This window comes from Cetorhinus maximus, chromosome 13 (genome assembly GCF_964194155.1).
Source record: "Cetorhinus maximus chromosome 13, sCetMax3.hap1.1, whole genome shotgun sequence".
NCBI lineage: Eukaryota > Metazoa > Chordata > Chondrichthyes > Lamniformes > Cetorhinidae > Cetorhinus > Cetorhinus maximus.
This window is the reverse complement of record NC_135891.1, coordinates 119951448-119966591: the sequence shown is the minus strand read 5'-3', so window position 1 is coordinate 119966591 and position 15144 is coordinate 119951448. Positions and strand designations below refer to the sequence as shown.

The 15144-nt window shown below is 42.5% G+C and overlaps 1 protein-coding gene across 2 annotated transcripts in view; it reads left to right on the top strand.

Moving 5' to 3' along the window:
* Positions 1 to 15144, top strand: part of ell (elongation factor RNA polymerase II) — a 145702-nt gene that overhangs the window by 84318 nt on the left and 46240 nt on the right. For both annotated transcript variants that reach the window (XM_078556191.1, XM_078556190.1), the window contains exons 3-4: positions 790 to 911; positions 6004 to 6167. In XM_078556191.1, coding sequence (XP_078412317.1) covers positions 790 to 911; positions 6004 to 6167 — 286 coding nt within the window. The remainder of the gene's footprint in view (positions 1 to 789; positions 912 to 6003; positions 6168 to 15144) is intronic.

Here is a 15144-nt window from a genome sequence, read left to right as displayed (position 1 = left end):
TCAGACTGGGAGCTGGCTGAAGTGAGGATGAAACCTACATTGATTCCCTTGTGATTCCAATGAGGGCCAGTGCTGGTACACTGAATATCACTGCAAGAGCAGCCATCAGTTCTAATTCAACACCAGGCTTACACCCCTTTAGCTGCTGTGAGCACTTCAGTACTCGGAGCTTTCTCATCAGTAACATCATGATACTGTCAGTGCCTCAGCTGTCTGCAGTAATACCCAGCCTTCGCCCTCTCATACAGTTGTTCAAGTAAAACATATAACTTGCATAATACATTATTGGATGCCTTATGTGCAAGGCCACCATGGCAGCCTTTTGTACACAGCAAGATCCCACAATTAACAATGGGACGAATTACCAATTCATGTGTTTTTGGTTGAGGGAGGAATGTTGGCCTGGACACCATGAGAACTTCCTGCTGTTCTTTGAATAGTGCCATGGAATCTTTTATCTGAATCCAAACAGGGAAATAGAGTCTCATCTGATAACATAACTGACAATGCAGCAGCCCTTCAGTCTGGCCAAGTGGTCAGCTTAATTCTAAGGCCCTGGAGTGAGACTTAAGCCCATGTCCTTCTGGCAGAGACAGAAGTTCTACTATTTAAGCCGAGGCTAACCCTTTTTACATTGTTCCCAATGGACCTGGAGTTATTTTTTTTTACAGCTTTTGAATCCGTTTCCTATTTGTGCCCTACACCCAGGGAGGTTAAAGTGTGTTGAATGTCTCTGGAACGCGCTGGGTTTTGTTTTTGAAAAGCTGACACTTTCTTTTCTTTCCACAGCGGATCACCATTCCGAGGCCAGATTGCCCAAATGAAGTGCGGACATTCACATTTTATCTTTGTAATGTCGGCAGGGACAATCCCCAGTGCAGCTTTGACTGTATTCAACAGTATCAATCCCGGTAAGATTCAGCTTGTGCCATTGTTCCTGGGAGAGTATTTCATACCTTACCTCAAATGTACAGCATAGAAACAGGCCTTTCAGCCCAACTGGGCTATGCTTGTGTTAATGCCTCCTCCAATTCTACTTCATCACTCTATCAACGTATCCTCCTATTCCTTTCTCCCTCGTGTATATCCACCCTTAAATGCAGCAGTGGTATTCACCTCATCCACTCCATGCAATTTCTACATCCTCACCACCCTCTGGGTAAAGAAGCTTTTCCTGAATTCTTTTTTGGATTTATTAGTGACTACCTTAATGTTTATGGCCCCTAGTTTTGGGCTCCACTACAAGTGGAAACTACTTCTCCACATCTACCGTATCAAACCCCTTTCATATTTTTAGACCTCTTTCATGTCATCCTTCAGTCTTCTCTCTTCAAAAGAAAAGAATCCTAGCATGTTCAGTGTTTCCTGATAGTTATAACCTCTCAGTTCTCATATCGTTCTTGTAAATATTCTTTGCACTTTCTCCAATGCCTCAATCTCCTTTTTGTAAGAGGAGATGAGAATTGTGAAGTAACAACATGTAGTCAAAAAGATGCACTTGACCCACCTCAGCCTCTCTGAATAATTCTGTTACCATGGTTATATGGTCCACATAAGCTCTTCCAATTACTTTATCACAATAAATGCAGTGAACTGACCAACATCCCCCAGACCTCAAGACATGGATGAATAAACCTCACGCATTCCTTCAACTCATCTTTGCCTTAGTCCAACTTCGCTAAGTATTCCTGTTCAGCAGAAAATTGTTTTAACCCATGTGCTGATCCCACAAACAAGGTATGTGGTTAGTATGAACCCATATTTCCACACTCTGCACATACTCTTAAGTGTTGATGAACCTAATTTCTCTGCTTTTCAGTTCTAATGGAAATGGAGCCAAGGCGGATGATTGTTGTAAAGATACAGATCAGCCATAATTTCATTGAATACATGAACAGGCTTCAGGGGCTCAATAACTTCCTGCTATCCCTATATTCCTATCTTTATAGAAATGAACCCCAGTGCAATTTCTTAAACTTCTGTTGATTTGTTTTAACCGTTTGCATTTTAATGAAAGGAGCCCCAAATTTCTCTAGATTCTACTTGTAAAGGGGATATGGTGACTTAGTGGTAATGCCACTAGACCAGTAATCCAGAGGTCCAGGCTAATGCTCTGGAGACATGGGTTCAAATCTCACCATGGCAGTTGGTAAAATTTAAATTCAGTTAAATCTGGAATCCAAAGCTAGTGCGTAGAACATAAAAGCTAATAGTGACCATGACAACCAACATTGATTGTTGTAAAAATCCATCTAGTTCACAAATGTCCTTTAAGGAAATCTGCCGTCCTTACCTGGTCTGATCTGCATGTGACTCCAGACCCACAACAGTGTTAAACACCCTCTGAAATGGCCTAGTAAGCCACTCAGTTCAAAGGCAATTAGGAATGGGGAACAAATGCTGGCCTTGCCATTGACCCCCATATCCTATGAAAGAATAAAAAAAGCTTCTTATCCATGCAATAATCATAATGGATCTCTTCTATATCCTCTCCATGGCATTGCCATCTTCCTAAAGTAAGGTGACACAATAAACAATGATTTAGCATATCTCTGCTTTTGTACTTTATCTGCTATTTATTAAACCCAGAATTCCACAGTCTGTTGTCTTATTTTACCAATTTGTTAATCTTTTTAAAATTAGTGTATCTGAGTACCAAATCTCACTATTCCTTATAAAGTCATATCATTTCAGGTACTCCTCCCTTCCTTAATCTTTCTCCCAAAACCTATTGGTTCATATTCTATAAAATTAAACTTCATCTGACATCAGCTAAATCTAGTTTGTCTTTACTCTTGAAGTTGCCTACAGCCCTATCCACAGTTAAATTATTTTTGTGTTGACTGAAATTTTTTATATTGTGTGTTTTTGCCCAAGTTCAGATATTTGGTAACACTGACCCCTTGAGGACACTATTGTTGAAGCCCCTCCAGGTTAAAAACATTCATTGATCACTGCTCTCTCTTCTCTGAATTTTAATTAACTTCCTACCACATGCTGTTACTCTTCCTTTAGTACTGTGTGCCATAATTTTATTGACAGGCCATCATCTCAAACATTTCAAACAAAATTCAGTAAATTCTATCTATATCATCCTTCACCACTCTAAATGTCAAACAGGGATTAACCACACACTGCAACCTGTGCTTGAGGGAAAATGCAACATGCAAAAAAATCCCAGGATTTTTCTTTTCCCGGAACAGCCTGTCAGTGTTCGCATCCTGGGTTCATATGAAAAGTGCCAGTGAGCTCCCAGAACCAGTGGAGCTGTAACCCCAGCATGACTACGAGGTTGACCACAATGGAAGCTTGCTTGTCCAGCCCTGGTGATCTTGTTCATACCTGCATGTGGCTGGCCTGATCAGTAGTGGGCAGTTTATTTTGAGAAGTGGTTACATTACTGCAGCGCAATGCCTTTTACAGCAGAGGGCAATGAAATCTGAGACCTTAAAGCACTCCCTAAATTTAATTTTGTATTAATCACTGTAAGAAGTGGTACAGGTAATGATTAAATAGGACTTTGAGCCAGCAATTCATCACAGAGTGAGTTTACAATCTTTGCTTTGTTTTGAAAGGAGGAGACTATGGTAAGTGTTGAAAAATTGGGTGTTTACCGGGAGGTTGTGGAGGAGAAGAGTTAAGGAATGCAGTCAGTCATCTCAGTTCATCCTCTTAAACCTCTTGACTGACCGCAATGCTGAGACCTGGACATTCCACTCAGATGGAATTCTTTAAAGGAAGAAAAATGACCAGATTTCTGATTGAGGCACTGCTATGGTGTAACAGGGGGTGTGAATCATTTTTTTCCACCGGGGCGGTAATGTAAATCACTTCTGTTTTGAAGAGGGACAGTGCATGTGGGGTGTGAGAGCTGAGATATAAAGCTGCCCAATCAGTTATAACCCCATAGGTGCAGATGCCAACCACATTCAGATTTTGGCATCAGCAGATGATTGAGGTGGCTGCTGTGTCTTGTAATTATGATCTGTAATGTATAGGCAGGAGCTAAAAATATTTTTTTCTTGGGAGGGCAAAGGGAATCGGCTGTCATGTTGTGTTTTTTATTGAAGTGATTTAATATTTTTGCAGTTGGAGTTGAGAATTCACACGCTGATGTTTTTGTGTACTCACACTTTGGCAAAAACTCAGGAGCAAATTGAGAACTGGAATTCCAAACACAGATCCACACAATTTCTTACCTTGACAAGCTATTCCCTCTCTGTTCACTGCCCTCAGAGAATTGTGTTAACCCGACACTAGCCGTCTTTATTCATTATGTAACAGATGCACAGGGTCTGATGTCGCGAGACTACCAATGACATTCCACTGATAACTCAGTTTTTATTCTAATATGTAGGATCCACTGAAGGATTTTAAAGGTGATATATAAAGCGCCTTAACAGCTTTCTTAGTGTCTTACAAATAACGATTAAAGTGAATGACTGGTTAACCTGTTTCTGGCAATAATGGTTGAGGGAAGAATGTTGGTTGGTCTGGACACAAAAACAACCTGCTTCCCTTTGAATATTACCATGGGATCTTTAACAGGCAACTGGGGCCTTGATTTAATGTCTCATCCATAGGAGAGCACCTCTCAATTCAGCACTCATCCCTGCATTTAGGCTCATTACGGAGCCAGGCTTGAACTCAAAACCATCTGGTTGGGAACAGGGAGTGCTACGAACTTAGTCAAACTGGTGTTCTACATCTGCGGAGGCACAAAAGGTTGTCACTTTCTTTTTGATGTTTGGAATTAGCCTTAACAGATCTGTGATGATACCAGTTAATCAATTCCTTCATTCTATCAAGTGCTGTACTTTCATTATTACAGCTTGTTTAATCTTCATCCATTTCAGAAGTACAAGAGTCCAGAGCATTAATACAGCTGATTGGTTAGCTCTGTTATTCTGGTATCATGTCCACCTTGATGACTACCTGATCAACCACGAAAGTGGCATGAACACCACATGGAACGGACTCTTGGGTAGGGTCTTGCACTGAGTTAAAGAGTCATTTGATGACAGCTGTGGGTTTGAGCCAGTGATTCCCCACAAATGATTCTGCAATAAGTGCTGCATTGTTTTGGAGAGAGGGAGAAGCTGGCAAGTGTTGAGACATTGTGTATCTTTCAAGATGAATGAGCTAAGATAAAATAGACGGTTTTCCTCAGTTGTATGTGACCTTCTGATCAATGTTAAGGGAACTTGTATGGCCCAGAGGAGTTGTGTAGTCTGATTCCGCTCTGCCTATAGCCTTTGGCAGAATTACTCCATTCATGGGCTGCACGATGTGGAATATATAGGGGGGTGGACTGTGATTCTCATTCTCCAGCAACTGGGCACAGTGTTATTACTGAAAGGGCCCTATTAAAGTGGATATTTATGTTTATTATAGATATTTTATTTCCTCCCTCCCTGTGGGAATTGGTAGGCCTCAATATATTCTCCCTCACATCTCATTTCAAAGTGGGTCCAGAGGGGCTACAATTCCATTCTCTGAAATATCATCCAATAAGTGCTCGCTCTTAGCCCAGAGGTTGCCTTGTGCTATGGAGTAATCCCATAGCGGTCCTCAATAACTCACACAAGAGGTCCTGTGCAAGCTGATAGTAGATTGACTCCCCTACTTTGTGAGCATTAAGTGATGCCATCCTCATCTACTGCATCTGCGTCTTCCAGCAGGGGGCACCGGATCGCATTCATCGCAGAACAGCTGATCAAGGGACCCTTGCTCTGCAATGTTCACACCGATTATAGTGCCACTCACTGACACCTACCCGAGACTAACACAGAGTACGCTTGTCATCAAACCTTGCTCCTCCTTTTCCCCGTGGGGTGGGCATCCCCTGGATAAACCCAGTGGAGGCTTTCATGTTGGTTTCTTACAGGCTAAATAATGCGATGACTCAGTGTGTCCAGAGGTGAAGGTTTCCCTCCCGTGTTTACTTTTCTTATTTAGAACTCTTTCTAATCGAGTGTCTTCTTTATGTTTATTCTCTGGCAGCTTTGGCAGTGTGCAGCTAGACTGTCTCGGGGGCATACAGGATAAAATCACTGTGTGCGCGACTGATGACTCCTATCAAATGACCAGGGAGCGTATGACTCAAGCAGAGGAGGAAACTCGTAGCCGTGGAGCAATAGTTATTAAACCCGGAGGTCGATACAGAGGTATGAAAATCCTGGGCCTGCTAGCAACAATCTATTCAAAGGCTCTGGTGCTGACCCGTTGCTTAGCTTTATGGTTGGCTAGTCTCCGGGAATTCTTTATTGTACAAAGACAAAGTGTGTGAGAGCTCTAATCAGCCAGAAGAATCAGCTTGCTGCTGATGACAGATAACCTGATTTCACACATTTCACATCTTGTTAAGCTGGCCACTTGTAGGAAAAACAAAACTGTGGTGTAGGAGGTAGCATTTCTCAAAATTTAAGATGATGTACATTGTAAGGAAAGTTTAAGAAAGAACTTAATTTGGTATTTAACCCCTTCCACATCCCTGAGAGTGCTTTATGGGTACAACTTAGCAGGAGCTTCACTCAGTACCTAACCATGCAGTATCTGCCCTGGGAGTGTTTGGTGTTGACACAGGATTCTTGAAGTGGAAAATGTATAGTTTTAGCACTAACATCACTCGTATTAATGAGCACAATTTATTTTTTAAAAACTTATCTTTATTCTAGTTCCTTCAATGACTGATAGCTGCCATTTAAATGCCAGATTTACTTTTGTGGATTAACTGTAGGTAAACTTTAAATGAAAGGTGAATTCCAGTTTCCCAGTACTGATTGTATGGTGTTTAAATCCGCACTTTCATAATATTTGCTTCCCAGTACTGATTCATATTTATCCTCCACCACACAAATACAAATGAGTTTCAGTTAGTGATGCAGATCTTGACAATATTTCATTCACTGTGAACAACCTGGACTTTCCAAATAATATATTTTAACTGATTACCAGCTGTGTGATGTCATGACCTGGAGTCAAAATCTTGTTATTGGCCATTCTTGTTAAAGGGAAAAGCTTTAAAGCACTTTTCACTGTCTCAATGAAAATTAAAGTGATGGTGGTGGAGAGCTCCTCCTTGTGGTGATGATGGAAGCACAGGAGGGGCTGCTGGTGTGCCCAGGAGTGGGAGGGTGTTGTCTGCAGTCACTCCTAAGCTACATTTCTAATATTGATAGGCCACACTCCATGTCTCATCCCTAGCCACTTACATTCCCACCTTCCACGCCTATCCTTTATCAGATGCTGGGCTGATGCAGAGCTGGAGAGTCTTGGAGCAGTTCCCAAGGGTTGCCAGAAGATTGATCCGGCACAGGGTACAACAGTGCTTTAATATTTCCCTTTACACACAGGGCAGGCGACTTTGTGACAGCTACATGCACATGACATGAAAGCACTTTGAGCCAAGTGGAAATTTGGAGTTTGCTTTTAAAGTGGGTATCTAATCAGTAACAACTTTAAACAATAGAGAGCTTTGATTAATTTCTTTCATTGCTCCTATTGATTCCTCTTAAACTTCATAAACTACGAGAACTGGTGACCTTGTTGGATCATTAAGTTATTAAGCTATTGTGCTAAGTAGCTGAATTAATATCATATACAAACATTGGAGAAGTATTGCTAATTGATATAACCCCACTAATGAAATCCAAATAAATCAGGGACTGAGTTTCCAATTTCCGAATGCTTCCAAAATGCTCCCATGTAACTGGAGGGAATCCATTTTGAACTGCTGGTAGTGGGTTTGGTCCAACTGAGTGGTTAGCTAACAGGAAACAGAGTAAGCATAAATGAATCATTTTCGGCTTGACAAGATGTAACAAGTCAAGTGCCACAGGAATCAGTGCTGAGGCATCAACTATTTGCAATTTAGGTCAATGACTTGGATAAAGGGACCGAATGTATGGTTGCTAAATTTGCTGATGGCACAAAGGTAGGTAGGAAAGTAAATTGTGAAGAGGACATAAGGGAGCCTGCAAAGTGATATAGGTAGGTTGAGTGAGGTGGAGTATAATCTGAAAAAATGTGAACTGTCCACTTTGGCAGGAAGAATAGAAAAGCAGCATATTATTTAAATAGGGCGAGATTGCAGAACTCTGAGGTACAGAGGGATCTAGTGTCCTGGTATATGAGTCACAAAAAGTTAGCATGCAGGTACAGCAAGTGATTAGGAAGGCAAATGGAATATTGTTGTTTATTGCAAGGGCATTGGAATATAAATGTAGGGATGTTTTGCTACAATTGTACAGGGCGTTGGTGAGACCATATCTGGAGTACTGTGTACAGTTTTGGCCTCCTTATTTAAGAAAGGTTATAAATGGGTTAGAAGCAGTTTAGAGAAGGTTCACTCAACTGATATCTTGGTTAGAGGGTTATCTTAGAGGAAACGTTGGACAGGTTTGGCCTATATCCATTGGAGTTCAGAAGATTGAGAGGTGATCTTATTGAGACATATAAGACCCTGAGGGGACTTGACAGGGTAGATGCTGAAAGGATGTTTCCCCTTGGAAAGACTAGAACTTGGGGATACAGTTTAGAAATAAGGGGGGTCTCATTTAGGACACAGATGAGAAGAATTCTTTTCTGAGGGTCATGAATCTTTGGAACACTCTTCCTCAGAGAGCAGTGGAGGCAGGATCAATGAATGTTTTTGAGGCAGAGGTAGATTAGATTCTTAACTAACAAAGGAGTCCAAGGTTATTGGGGGTAGGCAGATTATGGAGTTGAGGCCACAATCCAATCAGCCATGATCTTTTTGAATGGTGGAGCAGGCTTGAGGGGCCGAATGGCTAACTTGTGCTCATAATTCGTATGTTCATAACTGAGTGATTTGCTAGACCACTTCAGATTGCAGATAAGATTCTGCAATATTGGTGCAGGACTGGACACGTATACAGGCCAGACAAGGTAAGAGCAGCAGGTTTCCTTCCCAGAGAGATATTAGGGAACCAGCAGGTTTTCATCTCAGAAATCTGGCAGCTTCAAGATCACTTTTGCTGATTCCAGCTTTTTAATTCCACATCTTTTAAATGGAATTCAAATTATCAAACTGCCATGATGGTATTTGTAAACACTTTCTCTGGTTTATTGGTCTAGCTTGTTCTGGATTACTATCCCAGTAACGTAATCATACACTGCCGCATGCTAGCTAAAGCTTGAGCCTCATGTTTAAAATTTTCATCCTTTTGTTCAGATCCTCCCTAGCCTTAACACTGCCTATATCCTCCTACAGTTCTCTGAGATCTCTGCTGCTTCAGTTCTGACATATGAACATACGAAATAGGAGCAGGAGTAGGCCATTCGGCCCCCCGAACCTGCTCTGCCATTCAATGAGATCATGGCTGATCTGTTTGTATTTCTAATTCCACATTCCCATCTAACCCCAGTAACCTCATGTTCTTGTTAGGCAAGAGAATCAATCTATCTCCATCTTAAAGATATTCAATGACCCCACCTTCACTGCCTTCTGAGGCAGAGAGTTCCAAAGTTGCACAACCCAAGGAGAAAAAAATTTCCCCTCACCTCTGTCCTAAAAGGGTGCCCCCCTAATTTTAAAACAGTGCCCCCTAGTTTTGGACTCACCCCCAAGAGTCATAGTCATAGAGGTCTACAGCAAAGAAAAAGGCCCTTCGGCCCATCGACCCTGCGCCGGTCAAACAAGTACCTAACTATTTTGATCCCATTTTCCAGCACTAGGCCCATAGCCTTGTATGCCATGGCATCGCAAATGCACATCCAAATACTTCTTAAATGTTATTGGACTTAATTTTAGGGAATGTCTTGTAGGATCTTCTACATACTGGCTTAAAAAGCTCTCCTGGATGCATTTTAAGAATTCCGCTCCCTCTAAACCTATAACACTATGACTAACCCAGTTAATGTTGGGAAGTTGAAATCCCCCACTATTAGTACCCTATTATTTTTACACTTCTCTGAAATTTGCCTACATATCTGCTCTTCTATTTCTCTCTGACTGTTTGGGGGCCTATAGTACACTCCCAGCAATGTGATTGCTCCTTTTTTGTTTTTAAGTTCTACCCATATGGCTTCATTTGAGGATCCTTCTAAGATGTCATTCCTCCTTACTGCTGTAATTGATTCCTTGATCAATATTGCGATACCCCCTCCTCTTTTACCTCCTACCCTGTCTCGTCTGAAGACCCTGTATCCTCGAATATTGAGCTGCCAATCCTGCCCCTCTCTCAACCATGTCTCTGTGACAGCAATGACATTATACTTCCATGTGTTAATTTGTGCCCTCAACTCATTTGTCTTATTTGTCAGACTCCTTGCATTAAAATAAATACCATCCAACCTTGCCAAACTCCCATGTGCCTTAACTGGCCTATAATTTCTATGCCTTCCAGACTCACTTGCTCTCTCTCCTAATTTTGGCTGTGCATCTCCCCCTGCTGAACTCCCTCTCAGGATCCCATCCCCCTGCCAAGTTAGTTTAAACCCTCCCCAACAACACCAGCAAACCTCCCCGCAAGGATGTTGGTCTCATTCCGGTTCAGGTGCAACCTGTCTGCCTTGTACAGGTCCCATCGCCCCCAGAAAAGGTCCCAATGTCCCAGAAATCTAAAGCCCTCCCTCCTGCACCATCTCTCCAGCCACGCATTCATCTGGACTAACCTCCTATTTCTATACTCACTAGCGTGTGGCACCAGAAGTAATCCAGAGATTACTACCTTTTGAGGTCCTGTTTTTTAATCTGTTTCTTAGCTCCCTAAATTCTGCTTGCAGGACCTCATCCCTCTTTCTACCTATGTCGTTGGTACCAGTATGTACCATGATCTCTGTCTGTTTGCCCTCCCCCTTTAGAATGCCCTGCAGCCATTCAGTGACACCCTTGACCCTGGCACCAGGGAGGCAACATACCATCCTGGAGTCACGTCTATGGCCGCAGAAACGCCTGTCTGTTCCCCTTACTATCGAGTCTCCTATCACTATTGCTCTTTTCTTCCCCCTGTGCAGCTGAGCCACTCACAGTGCCATGAGCATGTCTGCACTCCCCAGAGGAACCGTCACTCTCACCGTTTTCCAACACACAAAAACGGTTCTCGAGCGAAATGCACCCTGGGGATTTCCTGACTACCTGCCTGACACCTTTCTTCTGACTGATGGTCACCCATTCCCTCTCTGTCTGCACTCCTGTAAGCTGTGGGGTGACCACGTCTAAAAACGTGCTATCCACGAAACTCTCAGCCTCGCGGACACACCTCAGTGCCTGCAGCTGCCGTGCAAACTCCGAAACTCGGAGCTCAGGTAGCTGCAGCTGTTGGCACTTCCTGCTGACGTGGTCGGTCAGAGCGCAAAGAGCGCCTAGGACTTCCCACATGTTGCAGGCGGTACATAACACGGGACTGAGCTGTCCTGCCATGCCTCTAGTTGAAAAAAAACCCTTACCTTAAGTTAAATACACTTAAAAAAAAGTTAAATTATGTTTGTACTTTAAATAAAAACTAGAACCCTTACCTTTCCTTAGCTTAATCTATTTTAAACTGGTGAAAAGCTGGAGAAAAACCCTTCCCACTACTCACCAATCAGCTCTCACCTTTGTGCTGATGTCACTTTTTGAAGTGACTGCTTCACCACGATGCTGACTGCAGGACACTCTTCCCACTGTGAGGAAACATCATTTCTGCGTCCACCTTGTCAAGACCATCCAGGACCCTATATACTTCAATCAAGTCACCCCTCACTCTTCTAAACTCCAGTGGAAACAAGCCCAGCCTGTCCAACCTATCTTTATAAGACAACCTGCTCATTCCATGACGAAACAGAAATATCTGGAAAAACTCAGCAGGTCTGGCAGCATCGGCGGAGAAGAGTACAGTTGACGTTTCGAGTCCCTCGAAACGTCAACTGTACTCTTCTCCACCGATGCTGCCAGACCTGCTGAGTTTTTTCAGGTATTTCTGTTTCTGTTTTGTTTTTGATTTCCAGCATCCGCAGTTTTTTGTTTTTATCTCTGCTCATTCCATGTATCAATCTAGTAAACCTCCTCTGAACTGCCTCCAATGCACTTGCATCCTTCTTTAAATAAAGAAACCAAAGCTGCACACAGTATTTGAGATGTGGTCTCACTAGTGCCTTATATAACTGAAGCGTAGCATCCTTTTGTGTTCAATTTCTTTCATAATAAAGGATAGCATTCCATTAGCTGCCTTAATTACTCGTCCTTGCATACTAACTTTTTGTGACTCATGCATGAGAACACCTAGATCCCACTGCACCTCGGAATTCAGCAGTTGCTCTCTGTTTAAGTAATACTCTTTTTTTTATTCTTCCTGCCAAAGTGAACAACTTCACATTTTCACATATTATATACTCCATCTGCCAGATTTTTTCCTACCCACTCAACCTATCTATATCCGTCTGCAACCTCCTTATGTCCTCTTCACGACATACTTTCCAACCTATCTTAGTGTCATTTGCAAATTTAGCTACCATGCCTTCATTCTCCTCATCTAAATCATTGATATAGATTGTAAAAAGTTGAGGTCCCAGCACAGGACCTTGCAGGACTCCGCTTGTTACATCCTGCCGATCAGAAAATGACCTGTTTGTGCGTATTCTGTTTTCTGCCAGCCAACCAATCTTCTATCCATGCTGATATGTTAACTCCCTACACCAAGAGCTTTTATTTTCCACAATAACCTTTGATGTGGCACCTCAACAAAAGTTGACCCCTCGTGTATCTCTGACTTCCTACCCCGTCTTCATCCCCACCCCCTGTTTTTGGTGGCTGTGTCTTCAGCTGTTTGGGCCCTAAGCTATGAAATTCTCTCCCTGAAGCTCTTTGCCTTTCTACCTCTTCCACACCACCTTTAAGATACTCCTCATAACCTACCTCTTTGTCTTAATGTCTCCTTCTTTGACTTGTCAGTATTTTTATCTGATTACTCTCTTGTGAAGCACCTTGGGACCTTTGACTACGTTATAGGCAGTTTATATTTCGAAATTGTTGAGTAGCACAGAAGCATTGCAGTGTTATTATGTTAAGTAAGTGGTGATCCATATCTCTCAATCCACCTCATCTGCATTTGTTATAAACTCTCTATATTAAAACATTGTGCCAACCACCAGTTTACAAAGTGTAATCCACCTAGACAGTGGATTCATTTTACCTTTTGGGAAAGCTGTGCACAATCCAGTTTGGAATAAAGCCGTACAGTCTCAGAGATTCTCAGGTTTTATCCCCTGAATGCTGAGTTAGTTGATCCCTGCCAGGGCAACAGGTGGGGATCTGCAATTGTCTTCAGTGCCCAGAATAAGGAGGGGAATGATCAGTCAGGCTTCCTGCTTGGCAATCATTTCCAGTGAGTTTCACTGTAAAATGAGTGTGATGGCCAATGGTGGAAGGCAGGTTTGGCCTTGACTATGAGGCACCCACAGTTAACCTTGCCAAAACCTCATGAAGAGCCAAATCCCAGTGTGAGTCAACACTTTTAGGACTGGGAGAAGACTGATTGCTGCCTCAGCATGAACACTCTGTAAGGGTGCACTTGTTTCTGTGCAGCTGGCAGAAACCCACACTGAAGCTTGCAGGGGTGGGGTACAGTGTCAGAGAGTGACAGGTTCTGATCAGCTTTGCTTTTGTGGTTTGGCTTCTTTAAAACTCCTTGGTTGTGTGTTGCAGCCTTTTAACGCCTTCCTCCTCGTGTGACTCCATGTGTAAATGGATCCGACTGTTTTACAATAACAGATCAAAATGTTCTCACTGCTAATGAATTGGCTCAATGTTGAGTGACATTTGAAGGATGAGCTGTGACAGTCTGTTACACCCAACAGTGGAGCTCCTTCTCATTACAGCTCACACTGATGTTAAACACTTCTGTTGCTAAAAGTAAATACCAAGACTATAAGAACACAAGACGTTGGAGCAGAAGTAGGCCATTTGGCCCATCTAGTCTGCTCCGCCATTCAATGAGATCATGGCTGATCTGATAATCCTCAACTCCACTTTCCTGCCTTTTCCCCGTAACCCTTGACCCCCTTACTGATTAAAAATCTGTATATCTCCGCCATGAATATACTTAACAACCCAGCCTCTACAGCCCTCTGCGGTAAAGAATTCCACAGATTCACTACCCTCTGAGAGAAAAAATTCCTCCTCATCTCTGTTTTAAATGGGCGCCCCCTTACTCTGAGATTATGCCATCTGGTCCTAGATTCTCCCACAAGGGGAAATAACCTCTCAGCATTTACTCTGTCAGGGCCCCTAAGAATCTTCTGTGTTTCAATAAGGTCGCCTCTCATTCTTCCAAAATCCAATTTGTGCAGGCCCAACCTACTCAACCCTCCATACCCGGAATCAACCTAGTGAACCTTCTCTGGACTGTCTCCAATGCCAGTATATCTTTCCTTAGATAAGGGGACCAAAACTGTTCACCATATTCTAGCACCTTGTATAGTTTTAGCAAGACTCCCTATTTTTATACTCCTATTATCTTTGAAATAAAGGCCAACATTCCATTTGCCTTCCTTATTACCTGTTGAACTTGTATGTTAGCTTTTTGTGATTCATGCACAAGGACTCCCAAAACCCTCTGTGCTGCAGCCTTCTGCAGTCTTTCTCCATTTAAATAATATTCAGCTCCTCGATTCTACCTGCCAAAGTGCATAACCTCACATTTTCCCACATTATATTCCATCTTTTTTGCCCACTCACTTAGCCTGCCTGTATCCCTCTGTAGATTCCTTGTGTCATCCTCACCACTTGCCTTCCCACCTATTTTTGTATCATCCGCAAATTTAGCAATAGTACATTCACTTCCCTCATCTAAGTCATTAATATATATTGTAAATAATTGAGGCCCCGGCACTGATCCCTGTGGAACTTCACTAATTACAGGTTGCCATCCTGAAAATGCCCCCCTTATCCCAACTCTCTCTCTTCTATTAGTTAGCCAATCCTCTATCCATGCTAATATACTACCCCCAACGCCATGGGCTCTTTTCTTATTAAGTAGCCTTATGTGCGGTAACTTATTGAACGCCTTTTGGAAATCCAAATATGTTACATCTACTGGTTCTCCTTTATCTATCCTTTTTGTTACCACCTCAAAGAATTCTAATAAATTTGCTAGGCATGATTTCCCCTTCATGAAGCCATGCTGACTCTGTTTGATTAGC